A 24,052-nucleotide genomic window follows, 5' to 3' on the forward strand; every position below is an offset into this window, starting at 1 on the left:
ACCGCCGCGTACGCCGCCTCGATTACGTCACTTACCTCACCAAACTCCGCCCACGCCCGCTGCCCTGAAAGTGTGTCACTGGGTTAAAGTGGCTGCAGCGGGGCCGGCCGGAGAGGCGTGGCCGGGGGGGGGGGGGAGCGCTCGAGCTCGGTCACATGGCCACGACGGCCAGCCCATGAGCGGACGGACGTCAGCGGAGGAACATTCAGTACTTGTCGCAAACTAAAGCCGGAGAAGAAGAAAGAGGAGGAGGGGGGAAGTTCCTGTCTTTATGGTCCCTCCTCTCGTTCTGTATTTTTTTCCGATCCTCCCTCAAGCTCTCCTTACCTCTCATACACAAACCGTGAGTCACCGGAGCGGACCTGGGAAACGACCCGCTGAAACGCACCCGTGTCCCGGTCGTCTCTTCCCTCTGCTTCGGTCTCCAATTTAGCTTCAACTTGTTGTTTTTGTCGCACTTTTCCTCGCTGTCGACATGCCCGAGGACGTCGGATCAGCCAAACCTGGTAAGTAGACGAAAAACTCAAATACAATATCATGTAATTTTTTGATATTAAGTGTAAAGTGCCTTGTTAATTCCTGCTTTTATCAACTTCACCTTATAACAAGCTTTTATCGTGTTTTACTAGAGAATTATTGAGGCTGTCAGCACAGCTCGAATAAATGTCGTTGCTAGAAATGTGTTTTAAAAGCCGAGACGTTGAAAACAAAATGTGTTCCTCCAGGCGTTGCACGATGTTAAAAGTCGACTTTATTCACGTTTTGCGCGTTTAAAAATCGGCCTTCGGACTTGACACAACAAGCTTGTTCCACTTCCTCGACCTAAAAATGTGTTTTTAAAGTCTTGACGTTTGCAAGAGGGCTTTAAATGGATCTTATGTTATCCACCAGGGTGTTAAAAGTCGCTGAAATAAGCGTTTTGGGTGTTTAAATGTGGGTTAGGAGTGCCAGTGCGCCGTCGCTTCATTCAATGGCACTTGACAACAACAATCCACTTCCCTCGACCAAAAATACCTTTTTAAAGCCTCGCCCTTTAACAGGGGGCTTTAAAATGCTTCGTATGTGTGCCGGCAGGGCTTTCACGGTGATAAACATCGAATGTACCCGCGTTTCGGTGCCTCAAAGTGAGTTAGGAGCCCGTCGCTTCCTTCGCTTTCCACTTGACACAACAACCGTGTTCCACTTCCACGGCCGGGCTCACATGGACACGGCGGCCTCGCCATGTGCCTCTGTGTACACGCGTTTGTGTAGCTGCACCCTGATTGGTCGGCGGTCGGACGGAGGGCGTGGCGTAGTTTCCACTCGTCTCGGCCGTCCTGCGCTCCCATTGGCTGGCGGCGGGCCCGTGACGTGGCGCACTGCATAATCTGGAATGTGGACACCAGTGCGAGGTACACGTGAGTCCGGATGACCCACATTCTCGGCGGCTCGGCGGACACCCGCAGCCGGGACGCGCGACACGTGTGCGTGGGACCAGAAACACGGCAGTCACGGTGCACGTTAGGTAATCACTTAGGTGGACGCCAACAAGAATGAAATACGCTCCTTAGCGCTTCATTTGAATCACTCACCGTCTCCAAGTGTGCAACCGCCTGGCATTTAAAAGGCTGATGGGCATTAAATGCACATTCTAAAATGACTGCTGGCCTTTTTAGTTTTTTGTTTTAATTTGCATTTCTTTATTCACAAAGTTCTCCACCAAAATCATCAAAACGAATACTTAAACCATGTCATAAAGGTCCATTCAAATGTTGAGAAGATGCTTGAATCATGTCATAACAGAAAATTCAAAAATTCTATAAAAGGTCTTAAGTGGTCGCTAAAAATGTTGACTCCATTGTTTCCAATAATAATTTTTAAAAATTCTTAAATCATGCGAAAAAAGTCAGAAGTTGAAGTCAAAATTCACTACCAAATATAAAAATTAGGAATTGCCGAGTATCAATATCAGGCCGATACTGGCCTTATTTCAAGGTATCGGGTACTTCTGAAGGCTGCCGATAATAGCCACAGGATACTTTAGGCAAAACCACCTGACATCAAATAAGTTCAGCACGCCAGTACAGAGCGCTACACTGGGGAGAGAAGGTCTCTGTTCACAATTATTTGTCAATATGTTCATTTTATTTTATGTATCAAAATGTATGCTACAATTTGCAATCAAGGAAACCTTGAATCATGTCATATAAGCCATAAACTGTCGCACCAAAATTCACCACCACTTCCCGAAAAAGAATCCTTTAACCGTGTCATGAAAAGTCATTCAAAATTCATCCCATAATTTCAATGGACTGCATTTATATAGCACTTTATCTGCACCATCACAGTGCCAAAAGCACTTTACAAAGCTTCACATACCAATGGGTGACTGCTGCCAGGCCTACTGGGAGCAAATTGGTTCATTGTCTTGCTCAAGGAGCCGCGATTCGCACCAATGGTCACTGGACGACCCGCTCTACCTACTGAGCCACAGCTGCCAATTTACACCAAAATCCGCCAAAATAATATTTGAAAAAATTCACACAAAAGTATGCCAACGTTCACAACAACAAACGCATCTTAAATCATGCCGTGAAAAGTCCTTTAAAAAATGGCCCAAATTCCCCACCAAATCCACAAAAACAATTCTTGAGCCCTGTCATGGAAAAATAATCCAACAAAAATATCCATGTTTGAATCATGCTCTAAACATCATTTTTGGCTTTCCTTGTTGTTGCCAAACTCGTCCTTTGTGGGTGTGGGTGTGGGTGTGGGTGTGGGTGGGTGTTTATGCGGTGCGTGTGTCTGTGTGCTTCTTGACATCTTTAGCGATTGTGTTGCTTCACTGCTTTAGTGACCTGGTCTGAACATACTGCCAGCTTCCATGCAATGCATTCATTCACATGCATACATGTACATGGCTTCTTATGTAACACTTGTTATCCAACCAGCAGGCTTGAGATGATAAAGCAGGTCACACACATACGCACGCACACTTCCTATGAGACCCAAGCGTTATCAAGACCTTTAAAAATAAAAGGTACCAGCAGGAAAAGCTAATGTATGAATTAGAATGGATGCTAAACAGTCAAACAATTAAATGTGCAGCTTTTGCTGGCTTTGCACCAGGCTGTAGTAGATTCCAGTCGAAACAAAAATAATCTTTGATCTATGTTATAAAAAGTTACAAATATGCGATGTCAAAATTTACCCAAACATCATCCTTCTAACATGCCATACAATTTTGATTCCAAAATTCACAATCAAATTAAAAGAGTCATTCGACCACTTACAAAGTCATACAAAATATGCCGACATTTACAACAACCACCAAAATCCTCCCTCTACTGTGTCAACAATGCTATAATTCACAACCAAATCCTAAAAGCATACTGTACGAATGTCTTCATAGCTTGTGCAAAAATGTACACGCAAATAAAAAACATGGAAACAAGTCATGGAATGTCATCAAAATTTGATACAAAAAAAATTCACCACAAAATCACAATGTAATCATTATTGAATAAGTCATGATAGTTTCTGATACCCACATTAATTACATTTTAAAAGGTCACCCTTCAACGTGCCCAAAAAATTGATGGCCAAAATTCACACCCAAACCGCCCCCCAAAATTACCTCATAAATTTGATGCTGAAATTTAAAGTCAAATCAAAAGGGAAATCTTGCCATTCAAGGTTTAATGCTGAAATTTACCAAAGGAATCTCCATTAAATCATGTCATAAAATGCTTGATGCCAAAATTCACCACCAAATGCCCCCCGAAGATCCCCCAGTAACCAGTCAAAAACACGCACCAGCCATATGATGCATATGTTTTCCACCTTTCAGTTACACCTCCCTATCTCCTCCCCTCAGGCGGAGTGATCGCCTACATCTCGTCGGGCGCCGCCTCCAGCCCTGAATCATGTATGAACACCAGTCCCAGCGGCAGAGCGGGGGGCAGCTTCCTTTCTACGTCGCCCACCCCTCCTCGCCCCTCGCTGCCCAGCCGGGCGGTGGGCATGGTGGTGGATATAGCGCCGCCGACCAAGAGCGGGCCCAGAGGGGGCAACGGCGTGGAGAAGGCCGGACGCTCGTCCACCTCCGCCAAGAGCAGCATTACCAGTAAGTCGAGTCTGGCCGAATGCCTTCGTAATATCTCGTATATTAATGTCCCCTGTAACATTGACTTTATTTGTGTGCTTAGAAATCAACGGAATGGTGCTTCTGTGTAAAGTGTGCGGAGACGTCGCCTCAGGCTTCCATTACGGCGTTCACGCATGCGAAGGCTGCAAGGTGAGAAATTGAACCAACGTTCACCTGGAACCGTGTTAAAATCATGCCAAAATTCACAACAACTCTATTAAAGATTTCACAAAAAATTACAACCATCCCCCCCAAAAAATCCTCCTTCAACATTCATGCCAACATTCTCATCCAATTTTAAAAACATCCTCTATCTAGTCTTGAAATAGAAAAGTTAAAGATAAAACGTACAACTTATTCCCAAAAATTGTCCTTGTATTGTGTCATGAAAAATCACAAGCATATGCAAAAAATCATTCTTGAATGATGCTATAAAATAATGCCAACATTCATAACCTGTTAAAAAAGAACATTTAATCAATTTAAATGAAAGTCAAAATTCACAATTTAACACCCCCCCCCCAAAATCAGAATTCAATAATGACATTAAAATTATGCCAAAATTAAATGTAAAAATAATCGTTCTTCAACCTATCACAGAAATGTTTTGATGCCAAAATTCTGAACCAAATTTATATTTAAAAAAAAAAAAAAGAGAGAAATTACCCTTGAATCACACCTTACATTTTTGATCCCCAAAGAAAGAAAGTGAAGAAGTGATGTTGACTTTGGTGTGGCGTTGTGCTTTGCGCAGGGCTTCTTCCGCAGGAGCATCCAGCAGAACATTCAGTACAAGAAGTGCCTCAAGATGGAGAACTGCACCATCATGAGGATCAACAGGAACCGATGCCAGCAGTGTCGCTTCAAGAAGTGCTTGGCCGTCGGGATGTCCAGAGATGGTCAGTAGCCCGCCCACACGGCTCCCGCATCTTTTACGTGCAAAATACACTCCATGGGGGAGTTAGGCAGCAGCAGGATTAAAACGAATAATAATAGCTGGGATAGGCTCCAGCACTCCGAAGACCCTTGTGGAGGATAAGCGGCTCAGAAAATGGATGGTTGGATGGATGATGAGGTGGAAGACACTGTAGTAACGTAGCTTGGCCGCTAGACAGAAGAACCACAGTCCAACTTGAAAAATCTTCCTGGGGGGGGAAACATGATAAATACTGCACAATATGCACATTTTAAAAAAGATTAAAAAAAGATAAAAATGTAAAATAACAAAATTATTTTATACTGTTTTTGCTATATGCATGTATAACATTATTATTATTTTTTTTAAGATTGATATTCATAATAAAGGGGAAAAGTGAAATTCTAATGCTTCATATAAGTTTGCAGAACAGAAATGCGAAAAAGAATTCTAAATGTGTATGTTGTAAAAAATGAAATGAAATGAATGAATGAAAATGAAACTAAAGAGAAAACTCTTAACGATGTCATCATTGCGCATCCTCAGCCGTGCGATTCGGCCGCATCCCCAAGCGTGAGAAGCAGCGGATGCTCCTTGAGATGCAGAACGCCATGAACAACATGATGAGCAACAACAGCCAGCTGCACAGTATGCTGCACGGCCACCAGAGCCCGCCACCGCCCAACGACACCAGCCCCTCGCCTTCGTCGTCCAACTCTTCCTCCTCTTCCTCTTCGTCGTCTTCCTCCTCGGAGTCACCGTCCTGCTCCAACCCCTCGTCCCCGCAGTGCCCCCTGCGGGACGCCGAGTCCGTGGTCTCCATGGACACCAACTCCAGCTCGTCCTCGTCCTGCGGGTCCGACAGCGGCGAGGACGACGTGGCCGTCGTCAGGCAGGCGGAGACGGCGATGTCGCAGTCGTCCGCCGCGTCGGCAGAAAGCGGCTCGGACGTCCGCGTGGAGGCGGCGCAGCGGAGCTGGAACCGCTGGAACGACGACAATGACGTGGCCGTGTCAGGATACCGGGACGCGCCGCACACGTACGCGCACTTTAACCAGCACACGCAACAGCGGCAGCTCGGCGGCGCCACCGCTTGTCCGATGGACACGCAGCAGCCACGGGTCTACCCCAACAACAGAGCGCACCTGGTGAGTCCACCAACGTCAGACCACTTACAAATGATATATTTTTAGGAGTATTACGACAGCTATTTTTCACTCTCTCCTCCTTCCACATTTTTCCATCATTCAGAACATTTTTGGAACTATTGATCACGTTCCCTAAATTCCGACATTTTCACCATGAAATTCCCAAATTTCCATTCTGAACAGCCCATTCCAATTTGGAACTGTTCAGCTCATTCAGGAAATTTTGGGACTGCAATTTTTCACCTTCCCCAAATCCCCACATTTTGCAATATTCCAAAAGTTCACTAACCAAGATAATCAAATCAATGCAACGATTTGACATATTCACGTCCTACTCCGACATTTCTCAACCAATTAAAGCCATTCAAACCTTAAACAGTTCAGCTAATAATACGAAACTATCACATTCCCCAATGTAGTACCTTTTCCCTATAAAATTCCCAAGCTAAGAGCTATGTTACATGTTGAGCTCCTCCTTCCACATTTCTCCGCCAATCCAAACCATTTCAACGTCCTGTCTGACATTCTGCATTTCAACAATTCAATTCATTGCACAGCATTTGAGCTCAAGAGTCAGCATTCCTGCCCAAATTGCACTGCGTAGTTGTTCAATAAAATGTTGCTTGGTCCTGGCCAGGTGTGTCCCATGAACACGTCACCCTACGTGGACCCCAGCAAGCCCAGCCAGGAAATCTGGGAGGAATTCTCCATGAGCTTCACGCCCGCCGTGCGCGAGGTGGTGGAGTTCGCCAAGAGGATCCCGGGCTTCAAAGACCTCCCCGAGCACGACCAAGTGGGGCTGCTCAAGGCCGGGACCTTCGAGGTATGTGAACGTAATGACGTCAACGTCGTCGTGAAAAATGTCTGCGCGCCAGCCGTACTCACCGTGGGCGTTTGTGGCGTCAGGTGTTGATGGTGCGCTTCGCGTCGCTGTTTAACATGGCGGAGCGCACGGTGACCTTCCTGAGCGGCAAGCACTACAGCCTGGACACGCTGCGAGCGCTCGGGGCCGGAGAACTGCTGGCGTCCATGTGCGACTTCAGCGAGAAGCTCACCGCGCTCAGGCTCGACCGCGACGAGATGAGCCTCTTCACCGCCGTCGTCCTCGTCTCCGCCGGTAACGACAAAGAAAATGATGCAAACACATCAACGCATTGCTACAACACTCGAAATTTCACCCCTAGCTCCCCCAAATATGACCAAAAAAAACAAAAAACTTTGACAAGACAGAAAAATCACTAAATGCTCTAAATGTAAACAAAATACAATCAGATGAATCAGTCATGAATTTTTTGATAATAGTCCCATTTTACAAATGGGGGAAAAAAAGTAGTAATCGGATCAGAAAAGTCTCACTTTAGGGGGGAAAAAAGCCATAGTATAAAAACTATCCGAAGAACAATAAGTCTTTTGGTTTTTTTAATCCCCCAAAAATGTAATATGACAATCATTATTTTGTCAAAAAAAAAATTACATAACAATGTAATCTAACAACAATTTCCATTGTCTATTTTTTATTGTCTATTGAGAAAAAAAACCTACAAAGATTAAGTTTAAAAAAATAATTTAAGTATATATATATATATGCTATATCTATATATCTATAGCTTTTTTTTTTAACCAAAAAGTCAGTTTTACAAGAATAGACACATTTTTCAAATAAAAAAAGTGTAAAAAAAAAAAAAAAAAATCGTGTTTTAACAATAGTAATATATATATATATTTAGAAAAGTTGTAATATTACAAGAATGTCATTTTTGGATATTTTTTTCCTCATTTTTTAGGGAAAAAAATCTAATTTTACAAAAATAAAGCCATATTTTTTGCAACTTTTTAGTAACATTATGTCTGTCAAATGAAAACTTTTTTGGGGGTGAAAACCTAGTCACATTTTGGTGTAAAATAAGGCCTTTTTAAGAGAAGGAAGTCAGATTTTTTCCCCCCATGAAAAGTAAGGAGTTGATTGATGTCCCCCCCCCCGGTTCTGTGTCTAGACCGTTCGGGCCTGCAGGACCTGACGGCGGTGGAGGCGCTGCAGGACCAGCTGATCCGGGCGCTGCGCCAGCTGCTCATGCAGAACCACGGCGACGAGGCGGCCACCACCTTCACCAAACTGCTGCTCAAGCTGCCCGAGCTGCGATCGCTCAACAACATGCACTCGGAGGAGCTGCTCTCATTCAAGGTGCACCCCTGATCGTCATCGTCATGATGATGACGATGGACACGCACCCAGACAGACCAATCCTTATGTACTCAAAGACGAGAAGAAGTTGTACTGTATTTGTGGAGAGGATTGTTGCAAACCAACACGGAGGCACTTGAAAACTTGACCGGCTTTATGCAAATGATGCGATTTTTGTATTTGTTTCCTTTCGGAAGCCATTTTGATGCATGTTGATAGCGACAAAAAGCTAATGTGACCAATGTGCTGCTAATGCTAATGCATGGCTAAACGTGCTCGTGGCCACTTCCTCCTCCTCTCTGCAGACTGTATGTGTGTGTGTGTTTAGTATAAGTGTTCTTGTTCTTGTTGTGCTATTTTTATTTTATTTTTTAAGCCGCCTCGCCCCCTTAAGCGCACCGCCTGAAGATTTCCGGAACATTCGCACACATTAGCCTGAATCTACCTGAACCTGCGCTCGGTGCTGTGTGGTGCCAGCTGGAGGCCCAAATGTCATCGTTTTTTATGGTTTATTTTTTTTCTAACGTTCCACTTTTTTCTTTGTATGATTTTTTTTTTTTGTTTTGTTTGTTTGATTTTCAATCAAACGTGTTTCATGCACGGCACTGAACATGGAAAAAAAAAAAGTGTCGTCCATCTTTTTGTTTCTTGTACTTGGCAACACTGTCAATTGTAAATAACTATACATATAAATATATATAAATATATAAATATCTCTTGAACATAGACAAATATGTATAGTATAAATGAATAAATATGGGAGAAGAAAATGAGCTGTGTGTGTTGTTCATGAGACACATGAGGAGTCCACAAGATGGTGCCCATTGACCACATTTTAATTTAGTGTCTTTATAGTCTTTATTTTAGAAAAAAAAAATACAATTTCTTCATGAAAATATGAATTTATTCTAGAATTTAAAACAATCTAGAGGAAATACTTTTGTTCAAAAAGAAGAACAAAAGGCTTTGTCCAAATCAATACTTTGGGGAAAACAATACAAATGTGCCTTTTTCTCATAAAAAAACTTTTTTTAAATGTTTTTTTTGTTGTTGTTTTTTTTCTAAGACTAATCTTGTAATATTTTATTTGGGGAAAACTACCATCTTTTTTCATCATTAACATATGCCTTTATCCTTAAGAGAATATTTTCCCCCTGAAATAGTGTCCAAAAAAAAACAAAACACAAAAATGTGATTTTATTCTTGAAGAAATTTAAAAAAAAAACTTATTCTGGCAATAAACTTTAGTAAAACAATACTTACAAATCTGACTTTATCCTTGGAAACAAGTTTAAAAAAAAAATACAGATTACAGTATACTGTAATCCTTCTTTCCAGGGTGCCCCTAATACATGAAGGCATAAAATATATCTACCGTGTAATTAACATAATTGACCTTTAAGATGGCAAAGGAAATGTTTCCAACAAGCCAAATCTAATTGAACTCATCTTCTCTGTCATGATGAAAAACCAGCATAAACTTCATAAAATAACGATTGAGATTGACATGGTCACAAATTAGTCATTTAATAATAATAGTAAAGTGTTTATTACTATTCTGCTTCCAATATTTTGTCACAACAGAGGGAAAACAAGCATAAAAGTCAAGGTGGACTTTGGAGGAATGTTTGGGATGCAACTTTGATCCTTTGGGGCCTGGAATGTTCTGGAATGGAAGAAGAGATGCAGGAATGTTTCACACGTTTGTCCTCTGGATGACCTAACACACACGCAGACACACACACGCACACGCGCACGCGCGACGGGCTTGGACACACAGGGAGTCATTAGCCTCCTTAAAGTGGGAGCATTGAGGAGGATCAACACCATTTTGGAAAATTCAGCCCCCGAAGCTGGGTTCTCCTTGGAAGCGTGAAATCTCGTAGGCATGCCTGTCATGGGTAGACCCACAAAAAGTCTCCCAAAGGCATGGCCCAAAATCAACATGAAGTGGCCATTTTAGTGTCAATTTGGCCATTTCCAGGGGCCCTTCAAATTATTTGAAAATCCAGCTCCCAAAGCCAGTTTTACTTAGCAGCATGAAATTTAGTCCGCATGTCTATTTTTAGTACACCCACAAAAAAGTCTCTAGATGCCATGCCTGAAAAGACACATGAAGGCTGCCATTTTGCTTTGAAAAAAACATTTTCGAGTCACTTTGGCCATTTTCAGGGGTCCTTCAAATTGTTTGAAAATTCAGCCCATGAAGTCCGCCATTTTGGCTTGAAGCGACCATGTTAGTACCACTTTGTTCATTTCCAAGCGTAGAACACATTTTAAAAAGATGAGTTGCATCAGATTGAAATTTGTCTCTGTCTCTGCTACCCTTGGGTCAAATTCTTCGTAATTTTAATTTTGACTATCATAGCTATGCCGATGACACACAGTTCTATCTAGCAGTGTCTCCAGGTGACTACAGCTCAACTGAGGTGTTGTGCCACTGTCTAAAACAGATAAATAACTGGATGAGCCCCCCAAAAAATTCAATTAAACCACAACAAAATAATTGAGATAATTGTTTTTGGCAATAAAGAAAAGAGGATTGCTGTTAGTAAATACCTGGAGTCACTCTCTTTAAAAACCAAAGACCAAGTCCGAAACCTTGGTGTTCTGATAGATTCCGACCTGACTTTCAACAGTCATATCATGTCAATTACTACAACTGCCTTCTACCATCCGAAGAACATATCCAGAGTGAAGGCTTGCATGTGTCAAGCAGACCAGGAGAAGATCATCCATGCTTTTATCTCAAGTAGACTTGACTATTGTAATGGTCTTCTGACTGGACTCCCCAAAAAGAGCATTCAACAGCTGCAGCTCATTTAGAATGCTGCAGCTCAGGGTCTGACTAGAACAAAGAGGTCAAAGCATATTAGTCCAATTCTAAAGTCTTTACACTGGCTTCCAGTCAGCTTTAGAATAGATTTTAAAGTTCAGCTACTGGTCTGTAAATCACTAAACGATTTAGATCCTGAATACATGAAAGAAATGCTAATGGAATATAAAACCAGTAGGGCTCTGAGATCGACAGACTCGGGTCAAATAGTGGAGCACAGAGTCCAAAGCAAACATGGTGAAGCAGCATTTAGCTGTTATGCTGCACACAAATGGAATAAGTTGCCCACAAAAGTGAGGTCAGCACCAAGTGTGCATGTTTTGAAGTCCAGGTTCAAAACTTTGCTTTCTTCCCATGCTTTTTAGAGCATTTCCACTTGTAAACGATATTTCTTGCACTGTACGCTCTTTTAATTGTATTGTAATTTTTTTCCTCTGTTTTAAATGTTTTTTTCTTTGTTTTAAAATGCTTTTCATCATGTAAAGCACATTGAGTTACCTTGTTTATGAAATGCACAATATAAATACATTTGCTTTGCTTTGCTCATCACGAGTGCAAATATTTCCCAGTTAAAGTCAAAGCGTGAGGAAAAGGAGACATCGTGGATGAAGACAAACGAGGCCTGCTATTGGTCGTGTCAAAAGGCCACATGCTTTCCATCCTCCACTGGCCTTTGTATGACAAAGATGTCCTCATTTTATTTTATTTCACATAATGATGATGGATTGAGGAATGATTCCACACCGCATGTGGAAGGTGGTGATGTTTCACAAGCTCCAATCCAAAAGTGACCCCAGGTGCTCTTCCTGACTAACAACAAAATCATGTCCTCAAAAAAAAAATGTTTAAATCAGAGAAAAAAAGCATAACCTTATGAGAATTAGGTCATATTTTTTTTAAGAAAAAAAAATCGAAATTTATGAGACTAAAGTAATATTCTTTTGAGAATTATTTTTGTTGAATTTTACAACTAAAACTCATAACATTACAAGATTACACTTTGATGAAGAGGTTTTTTTCATCATAAGAGTGGCATGAAATAAGTTTTGATATCGTCACATTATTAGACTAAAACATTTCGTTAGAGAGTCGTCCAAATCTTCATAAAAATATGACTAAAAACTTTGGAAAAAAACGGAAACAAATATTTGTTGCGAACAAAGTCTTATTTTTAGAAAATCGTTTTGTTCATATTTTCATAGAGAAAAGGGCAATCTTGCGAGAATTGAGTCATTTTATGTTTCAAGAACAAGTCGTAATATAATGAAATAAAGTCCACGTTTATTTCATGAAACAAGTCGTAAGACAACAGGCTAAAGTCATATTTTTTCTGGGAAAAAGTATTTTTCCTTGGAAACTATTTTGTTAAAGAGTTTTTTTCCCCCCCCCTAATAACCTTGCGCCTTTTTGCCTTATTTTAGTTTTAAATGTGTCCTCGTCGCTAAATGTAACGTAACGTGATGTAAAGGAGAGTTTAAAAAAAAACAATTCGAAAAAAAAAAGGAAAAAAGTAAAAAGAAAAGCTGCTGCTGCTCTGTGACGTCACAGCGGGTCATTTGAAGGTCAGAACAGTGAGGCGGTTCAAGCAGAGTTCAGGATGACACTGAGTCCCTTTTCTCCTCCTCCTTCTTCTTTTTCTTCTTCTTCTTTCTTCTTGCCCTCCTCAAGTGGACCCGCCCGTCCAAGTTTTTGGTTCGGTCCAAAACAAGCTTGAGCTACATGGCGAGCTGACACCAACAAGCAAACAACAACAACAACAACAACAACAATAAGAAGAGAAGAAGACGAAAAATGTTCGACTACGTGGACGTGCAGTTGTTCGACACCGCGCAGCCGGCGAGCCCGGACTGCACGCAGCGCCGCCGGCAGAACCACTCGGAGCTCCGCCGGGGGCAGCGGCGGCGGCGGCGGAGCGCGGCTGACCTCCCGGAGCGCTTCCTCGGACACTGGCAGTGTGAGTGCACCGTGGAGGTTGACGTGCGTGGGTGTGGAACCGGATTGGTGTTCATTTATGGTGGAGCATAATAATAGTCATATATGACGTCATCATGTGAACCATGAAAATGTTTGGTTGTGTTTAAAAAATCAGTTTGTCACTTCAGATGCACTGAGATGTTTGAAACCTCAACATTGGCTTGAAACCCTAACCCTGACGAGAAAGCTTCACTTGAAACCCTAATTTGAATCCCTAATTCAGATTTGAAACCCAACCCTGACTTGAAACCCTAATCCAGATTTGAAACCCTAACCCTGGATTGAAACCAAAATCAAAACCTTAAACCTGGATTGAAACACTAATTTGAAACCCTAACACTGACGTGAAACCCTAATTTGAAACGCTAACAGTCTTGAAACCCCAACCCTGACTTGAAACCCTAATTTGAAACCTTAACCCTGACTTGAAACCCTAATTTGAAACCCTAACACTGACTTGAAACTCTAATTTGAAACCCCAATCCTGACTTGAAACCCTAATTTTAAACCCTAACACTGACTTGAAACCCTAACACTGACTTGAAACCCTAACTTGAAACACTAACCCTACCCTTGAAACACTAATTTGAAACCCTAACACTGACGTGAAACCCTAATTTGAAACGCTAACAGTCTTGAAACCCCAACCCTGACTTGAAACCCTAACACTGACTTGAAACCCTAATTTGAAACCTTAACCCTGATTTGAAACCCTAATTTGAAACCCTAACACTGACTTGAAACTCTAATTTGAAACCCCAATTTGAAACCCTAACACTGACTTGAAACCCTAACACTGACTTGAAACCCTAACTTGAAACACTAACCCTACCCTTGAAACACAAATTTGAAACCCTAACACTGACGTGAAACCCTAATTTGAAACGCTAACAGTCTTGAAACCCCAACCCTGACTTGAAACCCTAACCCTGACTTGAAACCCTAATTTGAAACCTTAACCCTGACTTGAAACCCTAATTTGAAACCCTAACACTGACTTGAAACTCTAATTTGAAACCCCAATCCTGACTTGAAACCCTAATTTGAAACCCTAACACTGACTTGAAACCCTAACTTGAAACACTAACCCTACCCTTGAAACACTAATTTGAAACCCTAACACTGACGTGAAACCCTAATTTGAAACGCTAACAGTCTTGAAACCCCAACCCTGACTTGAAACCCTAACACTGACTTGAAACCCTAATTTGAAACCTTAACCCTGATTTGAAACCCTAATTTGAAACCCTAACACTGACTTGAAACCCTAACTTGAAACACTAACCCTACCCTTGAAACACAAATTTGAAACCCTAACCCAGATTTGATACCTGAATTCAAAACCCTAACCCTGATTTGAAACCCTCATTTGAAATCCTAATTTAACAGTGGCTTGAAACCATAATTTGAAACCCTAACTCAGGTGTGAAACCTGAATTTGAAAACCTAACCCTGGCTTGAGACCTAATTTTGTCTGCAAACCCTGTTTTAGGTTTAGGGTTACAGTTAGATTCTCAAATTTCAAACCCTAATCCTTGCTTGAAACTGTACCCCAGGTTTGCTTGGAACTTGAATTTGAAAGCCTAAATTCCGACGAAGCTCCCATAATATGACGTCTGGCTCGTTCTTTGACTTGACTTCCTATTTTGGGCCGAATTGTTCCACTTGAATCGAAGGCAAACTACGTCGTTGTTTTTGTGCAGCGGCGGTAAGCCACAGCGGTTCATCCGGTTCCGATCACGCGCCCGGCCGCCGCCCCTGCTCGCCTCCGCCGCCGCGCCCCCACAAACCTTGCTTCATCTGCCAGGATAAATCTTCGGGTTACCATTACGGCGTCAGCGCCTGTGAGGGATGCAAGGTAACGCGACGCGACGCGACGCGACGCCACTCGCCGAGGAAGTCAAAGGCCTTCTTGAGTAAAAGTATCTTCTTCACAGAGCTTTGTAAAAAAAAAGTACAAAAATTACTTGAGTAAAACACTTAAAGTACCTTACCTATGCTTTACGTAAGTATCAAAAGTCTTTTCCCAACATTGAATGGAGCTACCGCACTAGAGGTTATGAAAAATGTCTTCGCATTTGATTTTGTTTGTACTAACGAGTAATGACGGGGATTAAGGCAAATGTATCAGAGTAAAGTTAGACATTTTTTTTTTTTTTTAGGAAATGTAGTGGAGCAAAACTGAAAGTCGGTAGAAATATAAATAACAAAGTAAAGTCCAGATATGTGAAAATTCTGCTAAAGTACAGTAACTGAGTATTTGTACTGCAAAACACCTTCCGAGTGTGCCAATTTGCCAGTTACAAGTCGTTGTTTTGTCCATTTATTTGGAAACTTGAGCTACGAGTGAGCTTCACATACGCCGCCGCTTGAGTTAAGTGGAAAAAAACCAAAGGAGCAATTGAGGTACTGCGATGCCCTGTCATGTGGGCAAGGAGAGCCATTTCGTGAAAGGGGCGAACGTTCAAACACACAAATACAAAATGAGAACACTCACCAGGAGCTGATGTAGGTCCCCGCTCACACGCAGACTAATTGGCCAACCGGACTGACTTCAGTTCCTTGCATCACTCACTGGGCCACACCCCTTAAAGGTACAAAGTAGTGCTTTGGTGCCAAGGAGTTGAGCTTAATTTTGATCAAAGTAGTGTGTTGCCACAATCCGAGAACCTTTGTTGAAGTGAAGTGTGGAGCTTCATTTTGACAAAGTAGTGCTTCACTGCCATTTCGTGGCATTTTGGTGCCAAGGAACTATGTTGAGGTTAGTTAAGGAGCTTCATATAGCCAAAAGTAATGCTCTGCCTCCATTAAGTGGTATCTAATAGAAATTATAAACCTTTGAGGTATCAATTACGCACAGATTTTCACTAGTAGCAAATAGCTGTACTTTATATTGTCCTAGATGATATGTTGTTGCAGTTGTTCTTTATTCAAAATATGTAACAAAAATACAACCCAATACAGAACACGTATTTGATTCTGTTATGAATAAATACAAGGTAGCAGTGTAGGTGCTGTGTTTGCGTGAGCGACGGGCTCGCCGTTTTCTAGCGAATGTTTTCCTCCCCTGGTCAGGGTTTCTTCCGCCGCAGCGTCCAGAAGAAAATGGCGTACACGTGCCGGCGAGACAGGAAGTGTGTCATCACCAAGGTGAGCAGGAACGTGTGTCAGGCCTGCAGACTACACAAGTGCTTGGCTGTGGGCATGTCCGCGCGATGTAAGTGCAAACATGAACTCGCTCTTCTATGCGTAGCATTAGCATTAGCATTAGCATTAGCAACACTACCATAGACTCGGAAGACAAAGGCTTCAAACTCTAATTTGAAAACCAATATTATTGAAAACCCTAACTCAGGCTTGAAACCCTACTATGAAAGCCTTTCCGGGCTTTGAAATGCCAAGTTTACACCGATAACCCCAGTTTGAAAACCTAATTGGAAAACCCTCAGCCTGACTTCAAACCTGAATTTGAAACGCTAACGATAGTTTGAAACCCTATTTTGAAACCTTGGCTTCAAACCCTAATTTGAAAGTCTAACTATTGTTTTGAACCCTAACCCAAGCATGAAACCCTTGTTTGAATCCCTAACATTGGCTTGATACCCTAATTTAAAACCTCAACAGTTAGTTCAAACTGGAACCACCTCATCTTCAAACTATAATTTGAAAGTAACCCAAGCTTGACACTCTTAATTGAATGGATATATTTTCTCCAGCTCTCTTGTATGCGACCTCCTTAAATGTACACCACTCCCAAAAAAGTACTGTCGTGTCTGCTGAGTATATAATATTTCAAGTACTTTTCATTCATATCTGAAAGCGAGCCTCAAGACCTTGTCAACATGAACCCTGGGAGCGTTCCTCGAAAGAAATGTGTTAAGTGACCCACATAGCCCAGTGTGCGCATGTGTGCGCATGTGCGTGCGCATGCGCGTGTGTGAGAGAGAGAGAGAGAGAGAGAGCGCCATGTGACGCCGCTCTTATGTAATGTACCACAGCCTGGCCCGCCTCCGCGACATGTGGCCACAGCCTGGCCAATGGCAGAGCCCGGCTGCTACATAACACACACACACAGAGACTCACACATGCAGGAAGACGGAATAAGGACGTAACACGAGCTCCTTACGTTGGACTCTTTACGCACTCTGAGAGAAGAGGAACACGTACAAGTAGGGCAGCGTGGCCTGTTGCGCAATAGCATCCACACACATGTGCCCCAGTCAGTGGGACAACGTGGAGAAATGGGTTGGAGTTCCAAACGCCATTGTGTTCTGTGTTTGGATTGCGAACGAGGGGCCGCAAAAACATGCTTTCGGGTTACAAATATATTCGAGTTACAAACATGTTTGAAGGTTCAACACTTTTTTTTTCCAAATGTGTTTCAGTTACAAACATGCTTGAGATTCAAATGTGTTTGAATAACAAGTTATTGTGTTGTGTGTTTGACTTCAAATTGTGTTTCAGTTTCATGCTTGAGGATTAAAACGTGTTTTGAGTTACACGTTGTTTGAGGGTTATCAATGTGTTTAAGAGGAATACACCTATAAGCCTTAATTCAGCATTCAAATTACAATTCAAATTTGACATTAAAGTTCATCATTAACATTGTGAATAAAAATAAGCATGACATTGAAATTCACATATACATTTGGCGTTCAAATTGTGCAAATGTAGGACTAAAATCACATTAGAATTGTCCTTAATATTTAGCATGATTTCTTTTCTTTTTTCTTTTAGCGGTGAGGAACGACAGAAAGAGTCACAAGGCCAAGGAGGAGGAAGAAGCTCCACAGACGACCATGGGCGACACGTACGAAATGACGGCGGAGCTGGACGCCATCGTGGAGAAGATCTGCGGGGCGCACAGGGACACGTTCCCCTCCCTACACCGGCTCGGGCGATACACCACAGTGAGTGTTGAGTAGTTGTGGGTTGACAATGAAAGTCTTGCTTTGGCGCCATGTTGAACTGTGTTGACGTGCATTGAGCGGCTTCATTTAGTCAAAAGTAGTGCTTTGCCACTATCCCGTGGCATCTTCAGAAAATCAATTCTGTTTAGGAGGAGCGTCAATTACTGGTGGATTTGTGTTGTTTGGAGCAGGGCTCCGTCCCTATCCCCCTCCATTTCAGATTACAGCTTCTATCTGTGTGTTGCCATGTCAGTCTAATCTGCCCAGCGCCCACGGAACATGAAACTATATTAGCAGTGGGACCGTTTCTTTCACCAATCACATTGCAAATTTGTCCTCGATGATGTCAGCAATTGTCCGTCCTCTGATTGGTTGGTTACTTTGACCACCTTTATGTCTTCCTCCCCATGCAGATGTCCAGCTCTGAGCAGAGGGTCCAGCTGGACTTGGGTCTGTGGGACAAGTTCAGCGACCTGGCCACCAGGTGTATCGTCAAGGTGGTAGAGTTTGCCAAGAGAGTGCCCGGATTCACCGGCCTCAACATTGCCGACCAGATCACTCTGCTCAGGGCCGCCTGCTTAGACATGCTGGTGAGAAACGTCATCGAGAGTTGGAGGCAATTTGCTGTCTCAATCTGAATCTTGTTCCTTTTTGTAACGCTAACACAAGTTGAAAAGTTGGATTCTGAGGAAATTTGCTGTGTAAATATAAATCCTTCCGATTTTTTCAAATCAAGGGGATTCTTCCTGTTAGTTATCTGATAGAGAAATGACTTCATGTTTTATCAAATCCAAAAGGGGATTGTTTTTGTACTACAGTCACCCCCCCCCCACCTATTTGCAATTTGATAGTCGCAAATTCACCGATTCACAATTGTTTTTAACCGATCGTCCATTGTCCACGATTTTTTTTTTTTGGTCTTTCTGAAAAAACCTGTCTAGTAGGAATGAAGTGCTTTGACGCCATCTTGTGGCATTTGGTGTCAATTTCTCATGGATTTTCACAACTCACAGGGGGATTACATTGTGGGGACAAAGCACTGCAGCCAATAACGAACATCCATTAATAATTGATGCCCCTCCCCCTAGAAAGGTTTATAATTGGCTATAGATGTCACAAGATGGTAGCAAAGCACAGCTTTTCTATTAGACAGGGCTATGACCTGACCAAATGAAGCGCCTCATCTCACTTCAACATAGTTCCTGGTCACCAAGATGCCACAAGATGGTGCCAAATTACTACTTTTATACTGGACAGGGCTATGACCTGACTAAATGAAGCTCCTCCCCTCACACAAAGAAAGTTCCTTGGCCAGCAAATACGTCAAGTTGTTAATAGCGACTTAGCGGGAGAACACTGTACTGTGTGGTCAAGTCTAAAAATGTCCAGTTGGCAAAAATGAAGGGTTTCAGTTTCACTTTCATTTTTTGTGTTGTGTTGTGTTGTGTTGTGTTTGCACTAATTGTCTCCCGGCTGTTGAGATTCTGAGGATCTGCGCTCGCTACACGCCGGACAAGGACACCATGACCTTCTCGGACGGTCTGACGCTGACTCGCACTCAGATCCACAACGCCGGATTTGGGCCGCTCACAGATCAAGTTTTCACCTTCGCTGGACAGATGCTGCCGCTGCAGATGGACGACGCGGAGAGCGGACTCCTCAGCGCCATCTGCCTCGTCTCCGGGGGTAACGCGTGCTCTCGTCGATACTGTCAACTTTCACCGAGAGCAAAAATTTGCGGATGATGGACATCACCACCCCTTCAAAATGTTTATAATTACTTATACTTACTTCTTTATAAACCAATGTATACCAACTAAGGTTATTTATAGTTATCGGAATGAACAAAATAACGAGAATGAGAATTGATAAAACATTTGCATGAACTGAAATAAGATAAAGAGGAGTAAGTAAGTGAAACTGCATTGAATTCACAAAACTAATTCAACTGAACTATAATTAAAGCCAAAACATCCCACCTTTTCGTCTTTGTCAATTTATTTCATACACCCGCTTTGGGGGTTTTATTTATCTTGGCTATGCCTGTTATTATATTTGTTTTGTGGATGTTTGTTAAACTGTTCAAACTGAATTTTCTTTTTTAAATGGTCTATATTATTTTTTTATGACTCAGTACTTATTGTTACCTTCTTTAATCTTTCACCTGATAAATATACTGTAATATCCTTTCAAAAAAAAAAACGAATGAAAATTAACTAAACTGAAGCATTTTTTTTAAATAAAATTAAACAAATACAAACTAGCAAACCCACTGTAAAAAGTAATTCAAACTAACTTACTTTGAAAAAGTCAGAAGCAAAAATAGAAAAACAAAACAAATAAGGCTATTAAACTAAAATAACATTGATCCCAACCTTTATTAAGCCATGACACAGAGAGAGGAAAAACCTCACGGCACACTACCAAACAAAAATCTCACATGTATGTAATGTACTGAAATAATCCCGATCTTGTTTCAATTTGCTCACAAACTCAAATGATCGTAAAAATAAAATATTAAAAGTCAAATATTACAGTGAACTTCCATTTATCATGGGATACGTTTCGAAACTGACCCATCAAACCAATGAAAATTTGACATTTAAACACCAAATCATATAATTTCATCTAACAAAAGTCCACCATCTTAATGATGCATATAATCCCAAACACCGGAGACAGGCAAAGGGAAATTAGCATTGGTGTGACAGTAATTCTAAACTTTCAACACATATGGAGCAGCAACACATACAAACAGAGCATACAACAATAGTCACGGGCACAAATAAGATCCTTACTCACCCACCCTTGTTGTCTTTTTGGGGGGCGGCGGGGCAGATCGGCAGGACCTGAAGGAGCCGTCCAAGGTGGAGGTGCTGCAGGAGCCTCTGCTGGAGGCTCTGAAGATCTACTCGCGTAAACGTCGGCCCAGCGTACCCCTTCTGTTCCCCAAGGCGCTCATGAAGATCACAGACCTGCGTAGCATCAGCGCTAAAGGTGCCGACCAAAAAAAAAGCTTTGGGCTAAAACAGACTTCTCGAACTTTTTGGATCCAGGGACCCTTCACAAGGGGATACATTTTGCGCCAATTAAACATAACCACCATGTATAACCTTAAATGCCGCAGAACCCCAGTTTGAGAACCGCTGCCGTAAAGAAAGTTTGTTATGTCCCCCAATCAGGAGCCGAGCGAGCGGTCACCCTGAAGATGGAAATCCCGGGCTCCATGCCGCCCCTGATCCAGGAGATGCTGGATGAGGTTCTGGAAAAGAAAGACCAGAGCCAACTCTCGGAGAGTCGAGGGACGCGGCGGTCAACTTGACCATCTTGAGGAACGAAAACAAGATACTAACTTTTCTAAGATGTTCTGGACTGTATTTATATAGCTAAGTTATCTCATGGATCTGTTTGACCTCATGGAATATGGCAGGGGGACACACTAGGAATTAGTTACTCAACGAGCGGGGAACACTTTGTACCTTTTTCAGGTATAAAAAGGTCACCAAACCGTTGTCACGAATAGCAAAAAAAAAAAAAAAATATATATATATATATATATTTGAAGCCTTTTACATTTGCCTATGTTAATAGTTTAAACCGTAAATTCAGCGGTGCCTTGACTTGCGACTTTATTCAATTCATAGAAATGCCATGAATCTGTTCCAGCCTCCCCCCTAAAAATACATTTTGCCAAAAACTAAAACCACTCTATACTAAGGTGCTTTTTGAAAACATACAGTAATAACATAATAAAATAGCATGGACAGAAATTAAACCATGTTTGCACATGTTTTTGCTTTAATTCATGGACATTGTGCTGCTCCTTCTGGTGTGTGCACCTTGGCCACTTGGGGGCAGTATAATACAGACAAGGATATACATGGAGCCATCTCAGCTCCTAAGCAAGCACCAATAATATTAGTTGTCCTAGACAGAGGATAAACCATAATATGCCCGTCAGCTAATATTGTTATATTAGCTGTCCAAGTGTTGCTCCAGCGTTTACAGTGGACCACCCACATACTCCAGTCCTCCGGTCCTTATTACCCCTCACGAATAGCAGGGGTCCACTGTATGTTGAAATATCCGTCGCTTAAAGGCTCACAACACCGTTGTTAATCATTCGCCCGTCTGTGCTGTTTTGCATCGTATGTTACCATTCAGCTACTTTTGTCAGGCGAAGTTATGTGGTTGATTTTAAACGCAAAATGTGCAATAATTGTATGTTTGTATGTCAAAAGCAACTGGGAGTGGCAATGAACAGCTCGAAGCCTCTTTTTAAAAAATTGCTGTTGCTTGTGAAGTGAGTTGAGTTCGCTGCCACCATACAGCGCTCGTATCTTACATTTTTGCTCGCAAGTCAAAGCAAAACACATCGGAGGAATGGCGGCTCGTATCTTGAAAAACCCTTGAGTCGGGTCCCTCGTATGTCAAGGCAGTGGGCCCCACGGTAGTTTAAAGTGTGAATATACCACAGACTATGACCTTAAAACAGTTTAACATGATTTCCCATAACATGCATCGTGGGTGTGCTGGAGCCCAGCTGACTGTGGGCCAGAGGCGGGGTACACCCTGAACTGGTCGCCAACATTACCCTTGAAAAGAAATTGCTTATAGATGATTGGATTTCACTTTTTAAAAGACTCGACATACTTTCCGCTTACAACCCTGCCTCAGCTTAGCTTCTCCATGACATACAGAAATGTTAGCATGTCAATCCGGATCACTTCAACATACTTTCCTGACACAAATGACGACTTTCCGATGAGCCTAGACTTTGCTGTCATCATCTTGTGGCATTACAGAAAGAACTTCTTTTGCATACCTAAACGGGCACCAAAATAACGACCACTTTTTGGAACCCTTACATCGTGGTGGGAGGGGTACTGTTACACAAGTTTCATACTCCCACTGACTCGTATTTTTGGAGACAATTTGTTTTGATTCCTCAACAGGACCCAGAATAACTGTACCACTTTCTGGCACCCTCAAATTGAGGCGGTAGGGTACCTAAAGGGGTGGGGCTCGATACTATGCTGTGTGTGAATTGGTGGACAAAGCGCAACAGTTCTATCCTATTGGGTACTCAAGTCTAGTTTCCAGAGTAGAAAGTAGTTTTGTAGATATTTTGTTTGACCAAAGCATCTGATATAGAACACTTTTTGGCACCCTCACAAAGGGGCGGAGCTAGATACAGTGCTGTGTATTGATTGGTGGACTGAGAATGGTCACTTTCAAAAGGGCAAGAGAAAAAATGTTTACAATTGAATTGAATTCAAACCTACAAGTTGCAAGAATGTACTTTATTGGGGGAAACGTTTACATTCCATTTTGAATGCTGTTCACTTGTTTGTATGCCGCGCTATAGGAAAAACTGAATGGAGAGAGTGCAATTGGATTTTTCCCACCCCCAAAAAAGGGGGGAAAATTCCGAGGTGAGTTCAAAATTGCTTTGCCACGTGGGGCCGTGAGTACGCACGTTGAGCGGAAACACGTGGAAACCACATGCTGTAACAATGTGGAACGTGAACACTCAGCTATTTAGAGGTTCTCAAACCTTTTGGGTCCAGGGGAGAATCCACCCCCCCTGTCCCCCCCAAGAACCCTCTCATAATCCTAACACCAATTAAACAAAACTACCATGATGTGTAACTGGTGCTAGTAAGTTTCTATTGAATTATGTTACCCACGCAAGGTGTCTCCGGTTGTTTCATTCTGTCGAAACCAGCGTTGCCATGACAACTTCTAAAGGATAAAGCCTCATCTCATTGGTCTAACAATGATGTGTACTTTTTTGTTATTACAATATTAAAGAGCCACTGACTCCTGCTGACTATATTAATTTAAAAAAAAATAATTATTAATATTATACCTAAAGTAATAAGAAGAAGAATCATCTTTTATTGTCATGAACATGCATGCATGCACACGAAATTTGTTCTCTGCATTGAACCCATCAC

General features: G+C 42.1%; 2 protein-coding genes across 8 annotated transcripts; both read left to right on the forward strand.

Annotated features, from left to right (window-relative positions):
* Positions 1–168: 168 nt before the first annotated feature.
* On the forward strand, positions 169–9,145 carry nr1d2a (nuclear receptor subfamily 1, group D, member 2a). Of its 2 annotated transcripts, none has more exons than XM_061777463.1 (8): positions 169–506; positions 3,830–4,105; positions 4,188–4,276; positions 4,881–5,025; positions 5,589–6,190; positions 6,828–7,013; positions 7,097–7,307; positions 8,185–9,145. In XM_061777463.1, exons 1-8 carry the CDS (start codon positions 476–478, stop codon positions 8,382–8,384), a joined length of 1,740 nt encoding a protein of 579 aa, XP_061633447.1. In that variant the 5' UTR covers positions 169–475; the 3' UTR covers positions 8,385–9,145. The 2 variants fall into 2 exon arrangements, with proteins under 2 accessions (XP_061633447.1, XP_061633448.1); XM_061777464.1 differs by having other exon boundaries at positions 172–506; positions 3,857–4,105.
* A 3,370-nt stretch (positions 9,146–12,515) lies between these two features.
* LOC133479915 (retinoic acid receptor beta-like) lies at positions 12,516–23,920 on the forward strand. Of its 6 annotated transcripts, XM_061777471.1 has the most exons (8): positions 12,528–13,162; positions 14,886–15,040; positions 16,258–16,399; positions 17,920–18,092; positions 18,506–18,682; positions 19,574–19,778; positions 20,931–21,089; positions 21,275–23,920. In XM_061777471.1, the coding sequence occupies exons 1-8, from the start codon at positions 13,000–13,002 to the stop codon at positions 21,412–21,414; spliced, it is 1,314 nt and encodes a 437-aa protein (XP_061633455.1). In that variant the 5' UTR covers positions 12,528–12,999; the 3' UTR covers positions 21,415–23,920. The 6 variants fall into 6 exon arrangements, with proteins under 6 accessions (XP_061633456.1, XP_061633455.1, XP_061633457.1 ...); XM_061777472.1 differs by lacking the exon at positions 18,506–18,682 and having other exon boundaries at positions 12,516–13,162; XM_061777473.1 differs by lacking the exon at positions 14,886–15,040 and having other exon boundaries at positions 12,531–13,162; positions 16,258–16,332.
* The last annotated feature ends 132 nt before the right edge of the window (positions 23,921–24,052 follow it).

This window comes from Phyllopteryx taeniolatus, chromosome 6 (assembly GCF_024500385.1).
Source record: "Phyllopteryx taeniolatus isolate TA_2022b chromosome 6, UOR_Ptae_1.2, whole genome shotgun sequence".
Taxonomy (NCBI): Eukaryota; Metazoa; Chordata; class Actinopteri; order Syngnathiformes; family Syngnathidae; genus Phyllopteryx; species Phyllopteryx taeniolatus.